General features: G+C 42.2%; 1 protein-coding gene across 1 annotated transcript in view; it reads right to left on the bottom strand.

The window, feature by feature from the left end:
* LOC123121225 (uncharacterized) overlaps positions 1-8253 on the bottom strand; it is a 49217-nt gene extending 40964 nt beyond the window's left edge. The window contains exons 1-2 of the mRNA XM_044541134.1: positions 8194-8253; positions 610-756 (exon numbers count right to left, since the gene is read on the bottom strand). Of these exons, the coding sequence (XP_044397069.1) occupies positions 610-756; positions 8194-8253 (207 nt within the window). The remainder of the gene's footprint in view (positions 1-609; positions 757-8193) is intronic.
* Positions 8254-18521: the final 10268 nt, after the last annotated feature.

Below are 18521 nucleotides of genomic sequence, written 5' to 3'. Positions count from 1 at the left end.
AAAAGGCTCTCCTGCCTGGGCAAGCCACATCGGCCACGTGGAGCCTCATCTGTCCCGGTTCATAGGCGAACTAGGACTAAAGGTATTAGGCTTTAGTACCGACACTTTAGTTCCGGTTCGGGAACCGGGCCAAATGGGCCTTATGAACAGGGACAAATGGGTCTTTTTCTACTAGTGATAGCCAGCTTGACATCATTGCATTTTTAACAAATATGAGACATGCAAGGGACAACCTCTACTCCATTATTGAGCCAAAATAGGCTAGGAATCACAGTTAAGAGGTTGTCATGGATTCTCAATGTCCACTCATGAATTTTATGTTGTATGCTTAATGTTGAAGTATAAGTGAACAAGTTTTTGGCTTGAACTAGTCAGTGCATGCAACTCAAAGAGAGAGGTCTCAAGTTTAAATCCTAGTGGATGTAATAAAATAAAATAATTGTGTAGACTCCTCTTTGAACGCTTGGGTATAAGTTAGCCTGCACATCAGAGGTATTGTTAAAGTATAAGTGAATTTTCAATTTCCCCTAGCAGCTTGAACATTTTAATTGAATTGGTATGTGCACATAACTAAATATTTATGATGTCAAAGCTTATTGTGGTTTTTACCTTCCAAACTAAAGTATCGATGTCATATTGTGTGCCACCATAGGTGGACATTGGGGAGATACTGCCGCCAATTGTGATCTGATTGCTTGTTTGGATGAAGCCTGAGCACAGTAGGTTGTAGCATCCTGTTGTTTGATACGCATCACGCTACAATATTACATACAATAGAAAATTATTATTATGGTATTATTCCAAACCTTAGGAGAGAATCTCAATATTAGCATTAACTAAAATAAAATCGAATATGGTGTTTATCTTACAGTCAAGTAGATGAAGAGTCTCGTATTGCTATCGCTATATAGATTTGAATAAACCTAAAAATTTTGTAGAGACCACAGGGCCATTAGCCAGAATGAAAGAGATTGCACAACTAACCAGACCATTACAAAATGCGTAGGACTTGTATAATTGCTATGTCTAAGCATGACCACATGGTATTTTTTAATAGGTCGAAGAGATAGATAGATATATAATTGATAGACACACACACGCACATAGAGAAAGAGAGAGAGAGAGAGAGAGAGAGAGAGAGAGAGATTTTTGCGGTTGTCCTTTCGTAACAATAAACACAAAAAGCAAGACAATAGAAGTCTTTGAAGATAGCTTGTTTATTGATACGTCTCCAATGAATCTATAATTTTTGATGTATTCATGCCATGTTTATAATATTTCTACATGATTTTGGTATGATTTGGTTAGAACTAACCCGGACTGACGTTGTTTTCCACATAACTACCGTCGTGTTGTTTTTCGTGCAGAAATAAAAGTTCTCGGAATGCGCTGAAAATCAATGGAGATTTTTTTTGGAAAATATAAAAAATAATGGAACGAAAAGTTACCGGAGGGGAGTCCCGTGGGCCCCACAAGGGTGGAGGGTGCCCCCACCCCCCTGGGGCGTGCCCCCTGCCTCGTGGACTCTCTGTGGGGCATCCTGACTTGTTCTCGATGCCAACCTCTCCTATAAATACCCAAACTTCAAGAACATAACCTAGATCGGGAGTTCCGCCGCCGCAAGTCTCTGCAGCCACGAAAAACCAATTGGGACCCTATTCTGGAACCCTGCCGGAGGGGGGATCCATCACCGGTGGCCATCTTCATCATCCCGGCGCTCTCCGTGACGAGGAGGGAGTAGTTCACCCTCGGGGCTGACGGTATGTACCAGTAGCTATGTGTTTGATCTCTCTCTCTCTCTCTCGTGTTCTTGATTTGGCATGATCTTGATGTACCGCGAGCTTTGCTACTTAGTTGGATCTTATGATGTTTCTCCCCCTCTACCTTCTTGTAATGGATTGAGTTTTCCCTATGAAGTTATCTTATCTGATTGAGTCTTTAAGGATTTGAGAACACTTGATGTATGTCTTGCGTGGGATACCCCTGGTGACAATGGGGTATTCTATTGATTTACTTGATGTATGTTTTGGTGATCAACTTGCGGGTTCTGTGACTTTGGGAATCTATGCATAGGAGTTGGCACACATTTTCGTCTTGACTCTCCGGTAGAAACTTTGGGGCACTCTTTGAAGTTCTTTGTGTTGGTTTGAATAGATGAATCTGAGATTGTGTGATGCATATCGTATAATCATACCCGCGGATACTTGATGTAACATTGGAGTATCTAGGTGACATTAGGGTTTTGGTTGATGTGTGTCTTAAGGTGTTATTTTACTACGAACTCTAGGGTTGTTTGTGACACTTATAGGAATAGCCCAATGGATTGATCGGAAAGAATAACTTTGAGGTGGTTTCGTACCCTACAATAATCTCTTCGTTTGTTCTCCGCTATTAGTGACTTTGGAGTGACTCTTTGTTGCACATTGAGGGATTGTTATCTGATCTAGTTATGTTATCATTGTTGAGAGAACTTGCACTAGTGAAATTATGAACCCTAGGCCTTGTTTCGAAGCATTGCAATACCGTTTTTGCTCACTTTCGTTAATTGCTACCTTGCTGTTTTTATATTTTCAGACTACAAAAACCTATATCTACCATCCATATTGCACTTGTATCACCATCTCTTCGCCGAACTAGTGCACCTATACAATGTATTGGGTGTGTTGGGACACAAGAGACTCTTTGTTATTTAGTTGCGGGGTTGTTTGAGAGAGACCATGTTCATCCTACGCCTCCCACGGATTGATAAACCTTAGGTCATCCACTTGAGGGAAATTTGCTACTGTCCTACAAATCTCTGCGTTGGAGGGCCAACAACGTCTACAAGAAGAAGGTTGTGTACTAGACATCATTTATCCCTTCCTTCAATTGAGATTATGCAAATATAGTGTGACACCTTGCTAGTAAGTGCACCAATATGAGAAATGCCTGTGGAATCCCTCTTTTCCATCCTTTATTCAAAGTCTTGATTATTTTCCACTGGCAGCTGCATCTTATCCCTTCTGCACACATGATGGCTGATGGAATGTGATGTTTCTTGCTTGTTCAGTTGAGTCCCTTTCGATGGACACCCCATATATCCATGCTTATATATCTAGGAAATCCTTTTATAACATTGTATAGTTTTTTTTCATTTGCACTGTGCCCCTTTTTGTGTGTTTGGCATTTTTTAATTTGAGAACTTAGCTTGATTTATGTAAACATTTGTTGTAGCCATCCATCATTATTTCATCAATCCAAATTTTGGATTTGTAGTTTAATATATAGTAACTTTATTCGTCCACGTGTTCAGTAGAAACAACAAAATGTTAAGAAAATATATTATGTCCTGAACTCCACTCTAGATTAGTAAAGTGGTATAAACTAACATTTTATCCAACACACATTGCATGATAAGTTGTGTTTACGCTATCAAAGAATGGTAAGTCGCATATTTTGAGAAAAAGTTTGAGTGTTTACAATGTAAATATGTTATAACAATTTAGTCTTGATATAATAAATTTACTTAATTAACATTTTTCTTGACATAAAGCATTAATAATTTAATATGGATTGTTCGTTGTCGTGTGACTCATTAAGGAAATATCTTTAGTGATTGCAAAACGCAAAAAATGATATGTTCATTTCCTAGCTACCTAACATGCATGCATGGTTTTGCATTTTGACACATAACCTGGGTTGCCAGGGCCGCGGCCTAGGTCGTGGCGCCATATTTCTTAAATGAATGTTTAACTTTTGGCATTGTTTGGCAATATCACATGAGCTTGGCCTGAGGCCTAGCCTGATCACCACTCCATCCTCACTCCACCACTATTGAGAAACGTCATGCAAGTATACTGAGTTTGATTTTGGACACTATATGCTAGATGTAATCACTGCATGGGCTAAAAAGGATGGCCAAGTAAGTGGCATGATACCAAACTTAATGGATAATGGGGTGTCCATACTTCAACATGCATGTGTTACAAAAAATTTCATGGAACATGACATGGCCAAGATATTTCTACCTACTAATAAAGGAAATAGGTATTCCTAGTCCCTCATGCTATTTTATAGAAAACCCACTGATGTTTCTGACATTCGCAGTACATATCAAATGTTTTTTAAAATACTCATATCTTCTAAATTGTAACTCCAAATTTAACATGTTATATATGAAATTTTAGAAAAAAATATAATATGAATATGAATATGATGTTATTTTACCAGTTATCCATTTAAAAAAAGTACTACCTAGGCTTCAATCTTAATCAACATCGCATTATCCGTCTTTCTATCATATCGGTACTTATCCTGGATGAACATCTCGGCAAAATCAGAATTGGAGATGAAATTGAAGATCACTTGCCCGTTTCTCTGTACGTATTAAATCTACATGCAAGCCGTGTTTAATTAGAAGACATGCGAAATCTTGAACTTGTGCTTTTGTAGGCAAAGACCATCTTTGTTTGGGCCGTAGCTACAAATACTCAGATTATAGACCATTTTTAAAATTAAGAGTGTGTGATATTATTTTATGCCGTTGCAACGCACGGGCCCTTTTGCTATTTAATATGAAACTAACTTTATGCCTCCTCGAGCAACTCTTTGGCCTTAATATGTATGTCCACAAGAGAGAGCTCACCTACTTTGGTAAGGTCAAAGAAGTTGAGAGTCTGTATGTACAACTTGGTTGTGAAACTGTCTCACTGCCTTTCTATATCTAGGTATCCCTCTCCATCATTTTAGCCTTCTGAATAAGGAGTGGAAGGGTACTCAGGACCGGTTTGAAAAAGCTCAGCTGTTTAAAAGTATTGAATTTATGCACCGACCAGTTGCTCCAAAAGTCCAAACTGATTGAGAGAGATGGGCAATATATTTCAACACTCCCTCTCACGTCTAGGCTTATTTACTCCTTACATGGGATCGGTGTAGGCTATAGAATCTTTCTTTAATACCGCGATGACATGGTCTTGAACTCAAGAAATCTTGGCTCAGTTACCATATTGATTTCATGCACCGACCAGTTGTTTCAAAAGTCCGAACTGATGGAGACATATGGGCAATATACTTTAACAAAAAGGAAGCTCACTTCCTAGTATGGTGTCATATCCTTATTAATGTTATTGTCACTAGGTAGCCGTTGTTATGTTGTCCTCATTTGAGATACCTAAAGGCGCAAGGAAAATATTAAATTAATACATGTACCTGTTTTTCTTGCAAAGTGTTGAACAGCAACAAAAATATAAATTAGCAAAGTAGGACCTCGTGTGTTGGCCAAAGGATCAAGGGTTCATTGTACAATGACCTTGGAATAAATAATAGGTGTATGCTCCGCAAATGGCTCCTCAAAATGTTAAATGATGAATAGATTAGGGAAAAATTCCTTCGCAACAAGTACCTAGACTATAATACCCTTTCCCAAACTAATGACAAAGCCAAAAATATTTACCATTCTAGAAAAGGTTAGACGATAGTCATGGAGGATTCTCTAGTAGAGGTTTTTTGTTGGTCGGGATTGGCCAGGACACACTATTTTTGGAAGGCACCTAGCTGGGGAATTGATACACACTAGCATAGAGGGTATTTTATACATCCTTTCGATAAGAGTTTCAAACCCAATGCGTAGTAGAAGGAATTAGTTTGTGGAAATAGCTAGGATGATGCAAAAGCCAACTAAGTGAAATCTTGTGTTTGATTGATTGCATAGTTGTAAGTGATGAAATAACAATAATAGTTAGTTGAATGCAGAAGTGACTGAGTTTCTTAGAAAAACTAGATCGTTCGCAAGGGCTGTGGAATATTTCCCTAGATGTCATGTATTTCATTGGCTGGTCGTTGTCCTGTAGATAGAGCCTAAGCTAAAATTTTGCAAAACCATTGACTCACATGTTCTTATGATTATGCTCCCACCTGCCAACCCGGCTAACTACTAAAAATAATGAAGGCATGACTAACCATTGCTTTAAGTCTTGGGTCCCTATGTAACACTTATCTATAAATCCTAGACATAGGGACCATTATTGTATCACACTCGCCTCCCCTAATAAATTCATTGTAACGGAATGCTATCCTCTATGCCCATAGATGGTGAAGTGGCACACAATCGATGCTTGCTCACCACCACTTGAGAATTACAACACAACATATAATCCAACATCAAATCTTATTGCAATTCATACGAAATCTATCATTCGAGTTTCTTCCATGACCTCGAAAACGTAATGGACTACTCACAAGTCACTAATAAAACCCAAAGCACAGTCGGATCCGTATGTGGTTCTTCGTATAGCGTGTGGAAAACTAGGAGTCCACGACCTATAGGTACAAACCAATGGAAGACGGTAGCTCAGGACATATTCAACCATTTTGGATGGTGGCCCATCAATATGATTTATGTAGCATGAGAGCAGAATGTAATCATGTTCTTTTGTAGTTGTGCTAGCATGTATATTGTTCTCTTGTATCATATGTACTTTGCTTACTAAATGGCTGAGGGCATCAACTGATAAATAGAACAAATTTTGTCTTAGACAACTTTGCCTAGCCTTCAAGTTCTCTGGTATTGCTTGTATTTATCATTAATATTATTTTTTCATATTCTCTGGTCTTCCCTGCTTTTTTTCTTGAGTTGTCTTCTCTCTTGTTCGGAAAAAAATATAACGCTTACTATGTGCTAGTCAAATGATAAATCAACGATAATTTTTTTTACAAGGGTGGAGCGGCCATTATGGTGGGTGCGGTGAACAGAGAGAGTAGTGGTGAATTTGTTCAGGCTTTCTGCAAGCGAAAAGGTGTGGTAGCTCCCGGGGGTCGGGACACCCGGTTATCCAGCCCGTTTGACACCGCTGAGATTCGTGCACTCTGCTGTCATACGCGGAGCATCTGTAGATTTTGCATTGCTTATCCAGCCTCTTTAACCGTTTTAATCATGGTGCTTCTAGGGAGTAGTAGTAGGTTATAGGGGGTAGGCAGCAGCGGTCCTGCAGCTTTGACCGGTTATAGGCCTGTGGTCAAGCAGTCTAGTACTGCTGAAAAGATTTGTCATAGGTATGCATGCGGCGTATCATGCCATTGCCATAGCAGGCTCCTGTGCCGACAGCTGCGCCAGACCATGTGCATGTGGCTTGTGAAAATAGTACTCCTTGAAAAACTCCCTAAAAAAGCTGTGTAATCTCTCTCCTCTTCCTTCCTTCATATCCTGTGTCTATATTCCCTCTCTCTGAACTATTGTTAGTGCCAAAACTATCCTTTTTTTGTGCGGGATGGCAGAACTGTTCGTGCTTGGACTAATCGAGCTAGCGGGAACTCGACGATTTGATGTAGCTCTTCGCTTGATATACAATGATGGGACAGGACAATACTGCAAATCCTTGCGTCTCATGGGAAAGAAGCAACAGTACCGAACGGTGTGACAGGTGAGGGAGAATCTGTACAGGTTGAACAGTTGCCTGTTTGCGTTTCCTCTCCCCTCCCCTATTTTCAAATAATCTACTGCTCCCGCTTTTACTGTTTACATAGCCTGCAAATCCATTCGCTACAACAGGACAGGGCACAAATCGCCAAACTGGCTAGTGTGGATGGACGGCACCGACCCCCGGGACCTAAAAATCCTTTCTCTTCTGCAAGTGCATGGATCATACCGCACGTGCTGAACCATCAAATGCATGGAGCATTACAGACTTACAGTACGTGCGGAACTAACCAATTGCATGAAGCATTATAGTACGTGGGGAACTACTACCTAATTACCTCGACCCGTGAGACGCTCCACTTCGTCAACTTGCAGGTGATAACATTATATATGACGAATTAATTAAGCTATAATCAAGACTTGATCACTTGGCCAGGCTAGATGCAGGCGGTAATGAAGTCCGGCCTGACCGTTCCACATTGAAGGCACTGCTGAGTCATTAGTCTTTACAGCATAAGAAAAATGGAAGCAGCTCTTTGCATGCGATCCTGTTTTTTCTTCTGAACGGTCACGGGGGATTGAATCCGCACCTGAATATATTCAATTGAATGTGCCTGTAGAAACCTCGCGGCTTCGTATAAGATAGGTCCGAGTAAACTAGAGTACACAGAGATAAACAAAGAAGAAGAGACCCAACTGAAAAAGACACCACATACAACTAAACTTCAGAAGAACTGCCGAAGAAGAGCACACAGGAAAAGAGGGCCGCTCCAGAACACCAAGAGGTCTCATTCCCATACCCCAATAAGCTCAACCACCGACGACCTGAAGTCAGACGCACCACCACCACCGACCGCCATCAGGAAACTCATCAGCAAAACCAGCAAGGACTCCAACTTTCATCTTCATCTGGCCAAACAAGGAAAAGAGCCTTGAACGTATGATGTCTCGTTTTCACCCAACAACAAACCGCAGAGGTAGAGGTGTCATATGGGATCGTGGTAATCCAAAGAGGATAACGCCCTACTAACCCGGTTTCGGATGAAAAATCAGACCACTCCAGGGCATGGTTGAGCCAAAATCACGTTGACGGAGCACTACCATCCTACTTCACCACCTCCGTCACTCTCACAACAAGAAACTACCAATCTCATCGACCATGCCGATTCAAAGGTGACAGTTGGAAATATGCCCTAGAAACAATAATAAATTGGTTATTGTCATATTTCTCTATTCATGATAAACATACGTTATCCATGCTAGAATAGTATTGACTGGAAACTCACATACATGTGTGAATATCCCTAGTGAGTCTCTAGTAGACTAGTTGTAAGGGCATATTTATCCCTAAGATATTTTGGTGATTGATGACAATGCTTTTGCGAACTAATCGTGTGCATTGAGTTTTTCAGAGATTCATCCTTTGGCACGAGACGATTCCCTCCCCTCGGAGTTTGAAGCGAAGATGGTGTAGTACTTTCGAATTAGTTTGGTGGACTAGTTTCGTAGGGATCACCGTACTATCAAGAGGAGGTCCGCTTTGGAAAGGCTAGGGTGGAATCATCACGTACACTTCCTTTGCACACCCTCCGAGCCTTTCCGCTTCGTTGATGAGCTCGTTCCCCTCTCTCAGTGTGCCCTCTTTGGTCCCAGCGGTAGTACCGCGGGCCGGAGCGGTAGTACCGCTTGGGTGCTACAAGCGGCAGTACCGCTCCACAGCGGTAGTACCGCTGTAGCCCCCAGCCGTAGTACCGCTGCGGCTTCGTGCTAGTACCGCCTCGATTCGAGGGGTCTTTTTCCGTGTTGGGTTTTACGGTACTTGCCGCGGCAGTGGGGGGTAGTACCGCTCGTGTGCGGTAGTACCGCCCTGACCACCGCGGTAGTACCGCTCTGGGCCCAGCGGCAGTACCGCGGGAGGGAACGGTAGTACCGCTGGCTTAGTGGTAGTACCGCTGGCCAAGCGGTAGTACCGCTCTCTGCGGGGCTGAAGTGGGGGGTAACGGTTGGATTGCTTCCCCCACTATAAAAGGGGGTCTTCTTCCCCAAAGTTGAATTACCTCTTCCCCAAAAGCTCCATCGTTGCTCCAAGCTCCATTTTCGCCCGATCTCTCTCCCTAGCCAATCAAACTTGTTGATTTGCTCGGGATTGGTTGAGAAGGCCCCGGTCTACACTTCCACCTTGAGGGTTGAGAGTGAGCGGGATGGGGGTTGGGGTTGGTCTCACGCTATATGACCGGAATAATTTTTCTACTTTAGAAAATGTGGCCAATTGTATTTCATTAGAAATGGCTTCACAGAAAATTGCATGAGTGAGCTGTTCATTTTTTTTCATCGAGTAATACAATTTTTGGTTTGGATAGAAGGGTAAATGCATCGGTTGTTTTCTCAAGAGTTAATAATGGACTCGCTGGCGTATCGTGGTAATGCATGACATTCAACTGTATGTTACAACGTGGCAATTGTCAGGAAACAACGGTTGTGCCTTCTTGGCTGAGGGGCGTCATGATCAGTGCGCGCCTTCTCCTCCTTGACGGCGGTGGCGAATCAGCACGAACACGTGGATTAGAGCAGAGAGTGGGTTGGTTGGTGGGGGACTCATCCTTAGCGGTCCGTAGGGAAGTATAGTGTGAAGGAGAGATGGCACTATGACGAATGTGATGTGGGCCTCATCTGGTTTTAAAGGAGAGGGCTTCAGCGAGAAATGTCCTGCAGAAAAAGGAAAGGGTGCGCCATGGGGTAGGGTTTTTGTTGGACAGCGTGGTGAAGGTAACATGGTGGTAGATTTTTGTGTTGGACCTCATGTTCAAGATAACAAGATGAATAGTCCGGAAAACTACATTTCTCAATCATATATGGACTGGATTTAGAAGAGTCTTGACTGTCACATAATTGAATTTTAAGGAGTCCTGTTGGACGCGTGTTTGATGTCCGGACACATCTGGGCGTATGAGAAAGAAATAAGTTTTAACTTTGAAGACAACCTTAATTATTTGATTGGTTCATTTAGTAGCAATGTAGCCCGTAGCAACGCACGGGCATTTTACTAGTGAATACAGAGTTGGAGTAGCGTGATATAGCTCCCAATGTCTCACCTAAAGGAGTCGCTTCACACTATGGTAGATAGATTGCTAGAAGTTTCGTAACAATGGTTCCAAGACCCTAGATACAATATGCACTTTACATCCCTATAAACACATCATGCACGCCCTTTGGGTGTGTGAAACTGCGGGTAACAGAACACAAACCTACGACTGAAAGCATATGTAAGAAAGGCTCAGTGCAAACATATCATTTATATTACAAGGAGGGTCACATGACCCAACTTTACATCAAGCATCTGGGGGAAACAAAATATGTCTGAGTACATAACAAATTTAAGGAAGTCTATGAGAGTCTAAACCTAAATGAACACGGCTCTCCCAAAGGGCATAGGATGATGCCTAGGACCTCCATACTGAGCATCGTCGTCGACATGTATGTAGTAATCACAATCACGATCTTAAGCCTCCTCTGCAACAACCCAGATGTGAGACTTTCCATATTTTGTATTATGATCGTGTTGTATGCTATAGTTGTTGTGTTGGTCCTATGTTATTTTTGCATCGTGCATCAACTTGATCCTTGTTATGTTTGTTTCCATTTTATTTTTGTGATCATGTGTTGCCAACACTTACCATTTTCTTTTGCTCACTTCCAACATGTTTCGCACAAGGTGTGACACCAGGATAATTAAGCTACTGTAACCCTCTCCTAATGATGCCATGTCACCGCTGTCACTGTAGTTAATCTCGCTATGGTTCAAAAACGTTTCGAATTCAAATTTAAAATAAAGACAAACAACAAAAGTTTTCATACTTTAAAACTAAAATGTTCAAGTTGTGCCAAATAATGCAAAGGTAATTGTGGTGAAGAAACCCCACTTTTATAAAATCTTTAAATACTCTAAAATGAATAAAGCAGTAGCAAAACAATTAATGAAATGCCTTTTACAATTAATAAAATGTTAAACTATTCTATTTAGGGAATAAAATTTTATGGTAGTGGTTTAGTGGTAGTACTAATTTAGGGGTCATCTTTGTACTTTACAAAACTAAAATAAAAGGAGGAACAAAATAAAACAGTAAAAGAAATAAATAAAAAGAAAAGAAAAGAAAAAAACAAAACAAAACACTGGGCCGACCGTGGCCCAGCTGGCCCGCCCACCAGGCCGGCCCAACCTAGGGCCTACCTAACCCCCCACTCCCCCGTAACCCTAATCCAACCGCACCACTCCCCCCACTCGCGCCCCCACTCTCCCCTCCCCCTCCCCCGATCCAGATCGGATCGGGGCACGACGCCGCTGTGCGTCGCCGCCTCGCCTTCGTCCGTCGCCGCCGGGAGCGCGTCCTCGCCGGCCTGCTTTCTCTCCGCGTGCAACGTCCCCGGCCTCCTCCCCGAGCAACGCTGCCTCGAACCCCTACACTACCCCGTGAGCCCCCCCCCCTCCCCTCGTCCGGTCACCGCACACCCGCGCCGTCCCGTGCCCGTGCACGCGCCGTGGCCGCACCCTCTCCCCCCGCGGCTCATGCGGTGGGGGCAAAGGAGTTATTCTTTGTCTGTATGTCGATGACATACTGATCTTTGGAACCAAACTTGATTTAATCAAGGAGGTTAAGGATTTCTTATCTCGCTGTTTTGAGATGAAGGATCTAGGAGTAGCTGATGTTATCTTAAACATCAAGCTGTTGAGAGATGAGAATGGTGGGATCACGCTGCTTCAGTCTCACTATGTGGAAAAGATCTTGAGTCGTTTTGGGTATAGCGACTGCACGCCTTCTCCAACTCCATATGACTCTAGTGTGTTGCTTCGAAAGAATCGACGGATTGCTAGAGATCAACTGAGGTATTCTCAGATTATTGGCTCGCTTATGTATTTGGCGAGTGCCACGAGGCCTGACATCTCTTTTGCAGTGAGCAAGCTGAGTCGGTTTGTGTCAAAACTGGGAGATGATCATCGGCATGCGCTTGAGAGAGTTATGCGCTATTTGAAAGGCACTGCGAGCTAGGGGATTCACTACACCAGGTATCCAAGGGTACTAGAGGGTTATAGTGACTCAAACTGGATATCTGATGCTGATGAGATTAAGGCCACAAGTGGTTATATTTTTACACTTGGTGGTGGCGCTGTTTCCTGGAAGTCTTGCAAGCAGACCATCTTAACGAGGTCAACTATGGAGCAGAACTCACAGCATTAGACACTGCCACTGTTGAAGCAGAGTGGCTTCGTGAACTCTTGATAGACTTACCTATGGTTGAAAAACTAATACCCCCTATCCTGATGAACTGTGATAATCAAACTATGGTCGTCAAGATAAACAGTTCGAAGGACAATATGAAGTCCTCAAGACATGTGAAGAGGAGACTAAAATCTGTCAGAAAATTGAGGAACTCCGGAGTTATTACGTTGGATTATATCCAAACATCGAAAAAATTGGCAGATCCATTCACAAAGGGTCTATCACGTAATGTGATAGATAATGCATCGATGGAGATGGGTCTGAGACCCACCGCATGAGTTGTCCATAGTGGTAACCCACTCTATGTGATCGGAGATCCCGTGAAGTAGAAGTGGGAGACAAGCTGTTGGTCAGCTGAGAGGAGAGTATCCCTATTGTAATTATCCCACTCCGCGAAGATGCAATACTCTCCTAATCTTCAAGGCAGGTTGATATTTATCCTAATGTGTTCCAAGTGGCTTATTTCAGTAAGCAGAGATGTTGTCCTGCAGAACATCTCCCGAGGAACACACCTATATGAATTTGACTATTAACGTTGTAGTCTGTGAGAATTGGGTGTTCTCTAGTAAATTCATGAAAGGCCTTGGAGTATGACGTATATGCTCCACCCGCGGGGAAGCCTTGCGGCAGCCCAGTATCGGTCAAGAATTTGTGTGAAACTAGTCTCGCAGAACACTTGTAGTTCAAGGCATAGTCCACTATTCAAGTTGTGATCTAGTGTAGCATAAATCTCTAGGTGAAAGTTCAACTTTACAGTCTCCACTAAGCACCGGTATATAAACAATGTTTTGGAACCAAATGGTGAGATGTGCCAATGAGACTTTGTGGGGGATTGTTGGAATTTGCTAGTGGGCTTTTGGCCCAAAGCCCAACTAAAATTCTGAAATTCTCTTGGCCCATTCATGCACACATGTGAGTGGAGTGAGTGAGGCTAAAGTTTAGTCCCACCTCATAAGTTGAGAGAGAGTTGCACCTCTTTATAAGGTGAGCTCTTCTACCCTTGTATGAGCATGAGAAGAGGAGACCTACACGCGCGCTCCTCCTCCTCGCTCGCCACGCCTCGTCACGACGGGTTGCGGGATGAGCCGAGCCGAGGACAGAGCTATGCACGTTGTCTATATTTTTGCTGCTCGGAAAAAATTCATGAGTCATTAATTAATAATTAACGGACGCGTTAATTACTGAACCGTTTCCGATTTTTTTGGATCGTGACGACTCGAACGTGGGGTTTACTCCCACGACCTACCCGGCCCGCACTATATAGTCAGGCAGACGTCTACCCTAGCCGCCGCCGCTTTGTATGGTTTCTCACCAACGTTCTAGATCATTGCGCCGCCAAGCAAGTCTTCTCCATCCCTCCTTTCGGCGTGCACCGGGAGAAGGGACAGCAGGCCTCCGGAACCCCGCCTCTCGTGATCCTGTACGGGAGAGGGGCGATCAGGTTTTTGAGGAGCGCACTCGCGCGACTGCTGGCAGCGACGACTTCGCGAACGACGACTTCTTCCCCGACCTCGGCAACCTCATCCTCGACGACATGGGCGACAACGTCAACGCCGGCGGTGCTGCTCCCACTGCACCGTATGTGATTCTATCCTTCCTATCCGAGATCGTGGTAGAATTCATGTTTCTAGTATGTGCCCTAGATGTGATCTGTTCATCTGCTATGCTAGTTTGCATGATTAGTTTAAACTCTGCTATTGTAGTCATGATTTATCTTCTGTTTATTTGGATTAAATCTTGTAGTAATTTGCTCATATTTTCAACATGTCTCGGCCGCCTGAAGGCTGGGCCAAGCTGAATACGAACGGAAGTTCTGTACAGGAGACGGGTGCAGCCGGGGGCGGCATGGTCCTACGGGATGATACGGGCACCATCAGCTACACAGCCTGCAGGGAAATATGTACATGTGATAACGCCCTGGAGGCGGAACTATTGGCATGCAGAGAGGGCGTCGAGCTTGTGATGCATAGGACCCTGCTTCCCCTTGTTGTCGAGATGGACTATGCGGAGGCGGTAATGATGATTAAGAGTCCCACGCGGGATCGATCAATGTTCATGGCACTGGTGCAAGAGATTCAAGTGTTGATTGCGTATAGTACGAGGGAGATAGTTTTTACTCATATTAGCCGATCGCAGAACAAGGTCGCTCATTGCCTTGCTGTGTGTGGTAGATGCACACCTCGCACCGCCGTGTGGTTTGGGTCGGGGACTAGTGAAGTTGTTAGCATTTGTACAGCAGACCCTCCACCTTAATTAAGTAATAAAGTACCATTTTCCCTCGTAAAGAAAAAGAAAGGCTGCGGTACGTTGATCTGGAGGATGGTATCCAGAAATTAATTGCTCGGTGTTCGTTAGCAGATTGGTCCAAGTCAAGACAGCAAGACGGTCAAAGACGAGTCGCTACCGATTCGTCGAAGGATTGCTGGTGTGGTAGAGAGAATCAGATGCAATCGAGAGCGGTGCTTTTCGATGGAATTGAAACGATCCCGCGAAGGCGGCACGGGCGAGACGCTGGCTGGTCGGCGTACGTGGAGCCTGGAGGCCCTCGCACGAGCGCTGGCGTGCATGCAACCAGGGTTGCCCAAGCGATGGGCCCATTAGGCGCTGGGCTGTGCGATAGGCTTAAGGCGGGCCGTGGCTAAGCAATGGGCCCATGAGCTATGCACTGCTAAAAAGATACCCATGGTCCAAAAAATTCTATGCGCATCAGAAAAAAATTCTATACACATTTTAATACATGGTCAAATGTTTTATCAACATTTTTCAAATGCATGATTAACCTTTTTTTAACAGATGATCAACATGTTTTCTATACACTCTTTACATTTTTCAGAATCCTTGATTAATACTTTTGAAATACTTATTCAACATTCTTTAAAATGCTTGATTGAAATTTTCACATACATTATCAAATGATTCCTTCATTTTTTTTAATACATGGCCAACATTTTTTCTATACACATTCAGTACTTTTCAAATGCTTGATTAACATTTGACAAATACTTGTTTACCATTTTTTTAAATGTTGATTAACATATTTTCAATACATGATAAAGTTTTTTCACACACATTGTATATATTTTCCATATATATGTTCAACATTTTTATATAAACGTTTATCACTTTTTAACTGCATGATTAACATTTTCCGATAGCAGACTCTGTCTCGCTGGGAGCGATACATAGTCGCGCCCATTGTTGGTAGCCAGCCAGGCCTAGCTAAAGGTACCCAAAGCCCATGCGTGCGGTGGTGAGAGAGCTGTCAAACTCTAGCGATCGAGAAAATGTACTGTAGCGATCGGGAGATCTCTAGTCACTGTAGTAGTCATTTTTTATTTTTGAACTTATTTTTTGAAAAATAATATATTAATTGAATGGCAAACAATTTTTGAAAATGTTGAACACTTCTTTGTAAACCCATACGATTTTTGAAAACATGAAACAATAGTTTCTGAAAAAGTGAACTTTGTTTAAGGTTTCAAATAAAATCTGTTGAAAAGCGAGCATTTTTTGGACAAATTTGAAAAATCTGATTTGTTTTTGAAAAGCTTAATAAATTTTGAAACTTCTTCACCTTTTTCAAGGCATGATTTTTTTCCAATTCTTACTTATATTTATTTTCGAACAAATTTGGAATATCTGATCATTTTTTGAAACAATTAACCAAATATAAACATTTCAATCATTTGTAAAACAAGAACAAATTTTTCGAATTCGAAAAATATTTGTAAAAGAATATTTATATGATTCTAATTATTTGTTGAAGATTTTAAATTGATAAAAAATTTAAGTTACGGAAAAATAAAAATAAAATGAAAACAAAAATTAAAAATAAAAAGAAAAGGCAAAAAAATAGAAGAAAAAGAAACAACATTGATTTTATTTTTATTTTTTGGGAACATTCTTTATTTTCGTGCATATATTTTTAAATTCATGATTGTTTTCTGCAGCCGTCGATGGACGGGGGCTGGTCAAATGTGAGGTTGGCGCCCATCGACCATGTCTAAATATAGAAACCATGTCATGCAGTGCGTGTGTACTGTGCATACAGGTTTTGGCTCGTGTTTGCCACCTGTATAATACTAGTAAATACGCACGTGCAACGCACGTTAATATTTAGACAATATATTATTTGCATGCAGATATTAGGTATGCTATTATTTATATGTTAATTTTTGTGATTAGTCAATGTGTACATGCAATACATGTTAATTTGGAGGTATATTTGGCATACAATATATTATTTGCACGCGGATATTAGGTATGCTATTATTTGCGTGTTATTATGTGATTAGCATTATATTTGGCATGAAATTAACTACACGCTAGTTGAGCGCTCGATATTGAAGCAGTGTATGTCGTTGGATTGACATGATTTGATGAACGAGATTAATTGGATCTACCCCTTTGGGTTTTTTATATTGATATAGATAAACACATGATTATAAGACAACTTTTTTTTCTTTGAGGGGTATAATAATAAGACAACTAAAGGGCGAGCTCAAATGGTGGGACAAAAGCAAATCCAAATCCTTTTTAGCAGATAACGGACAACAACAATAACTACAAAGGCCCAGGACAAATTGGTGGGAAAAGGCTTTAACGAACAACAAATACAACGACAAGGTAAAAAGTGAAAAAAAATATTTACTAAAAAAAGGTAAAAATGAAAATTGTCTAAAAAGGAAAAATGAAAAACATTCTCAAAAAAGGGGAAAATGAAAATTGCCTTCAAAAAGGTTAAAATAAATAAAAAAAGGCTGGAGGATTTGGATAACAGGACCACAAATCTGGGTGACAACTGCCTACAATTGCATGGTAGCTTAAAAACAGTCACACTATTTTTTCTTATGCATTACCATGTTGGGGTCAAATCTGGACCCATCGATCGAAGCTTCCTGGATCGGGTTCGACCGTGTGCCCCTTCTATGCCAGAAGACCAGCGGGTCAGCGTTGTTCGTCTTCTCCTCTGCTGCGGGCTGGTGGCGTGGGGGCTGTGGGATCGGCCTGAATAATGGTGGTTCGGCCCTACTGTTTTTCGAGCGTGATATGCCATCGATAAGCTTCATGCGAGCCTCCTCGATCGAGACGCCGAAGATTTTTGGTCTTCCTTTCGGTGATTCCGCCGACTGGCGCATGGCGCAATTAGATATCTAGATTGGAATCGATTTGGTCGTCCGTTCCTTTATAGTCGGCCAGTGAGGCTTCATGAGGGAATGGCGTGAAGCTTTGCTTTGTTGACGGCGCCACGGGACATATCTAAATATAGATTTCCATGGCAGTGACAGAGGTGGTGAAAGTCATGGTAACTACGATTGAAAGTTTTGTCATGCTGAACAGGTGTCTTTTTCTTTTTTCGATAAAGGGCGCTTTTATTATCTCAAAAAGTAGCATCAAGAGAATACAAAGTATTATGAGTAACACCCAGCCTCTGCATAACTAAGATGCACACAGTCAATCACCTAAAGTCTGACAAAAAGAAAGAAAAAAACGACAAATGAGCGACAGTAGAGTCATATAGACCGACACTATGCCTATGTCGAAAGGGGTGGTGGACCAATCCGGAGATTATGCTGCCACCCATGTTGGGTAAAAACCTCCGTAGCCACCTGCTCCAACCGCGTACACACCGCCTTGAACAGCAGTTGGTACTCCACTCGTTGTAGCGTAGACCACGTATGAAGCGAGTGCGTACAACAGAAAATAACCTGCAAAGGAGAAGCATTTTTGTTATTGAAAACCAAATCATTTCTACATAGCCAAAGCGACCATAGTAAGGCATACCCTCCCACCCTTATTAGCGTTTTCAACCTATTTGAAATACCATCCAACCAATGACCAAAAATATTGGT

The sequence above is a fragment of the Triticum aestivum genome, chromosome 5D, assembly GCF_018294505.1.
Source record: "Triticum aestivum cultivar Chinese Spring chromosome 5D, IWGSC CS RefSeq v2.1, whole genome shotgun sequence".
Classification (NCBI taxonomy): Eukaryota; Viridiplantae; Streptophyta; class Magnoliopsida; order Poales; family Poaceae; genus Triticum; species Triticum aestivum.
This window is presented reverse-complemented; position numbering and strand designations above follow the sequence as displayed.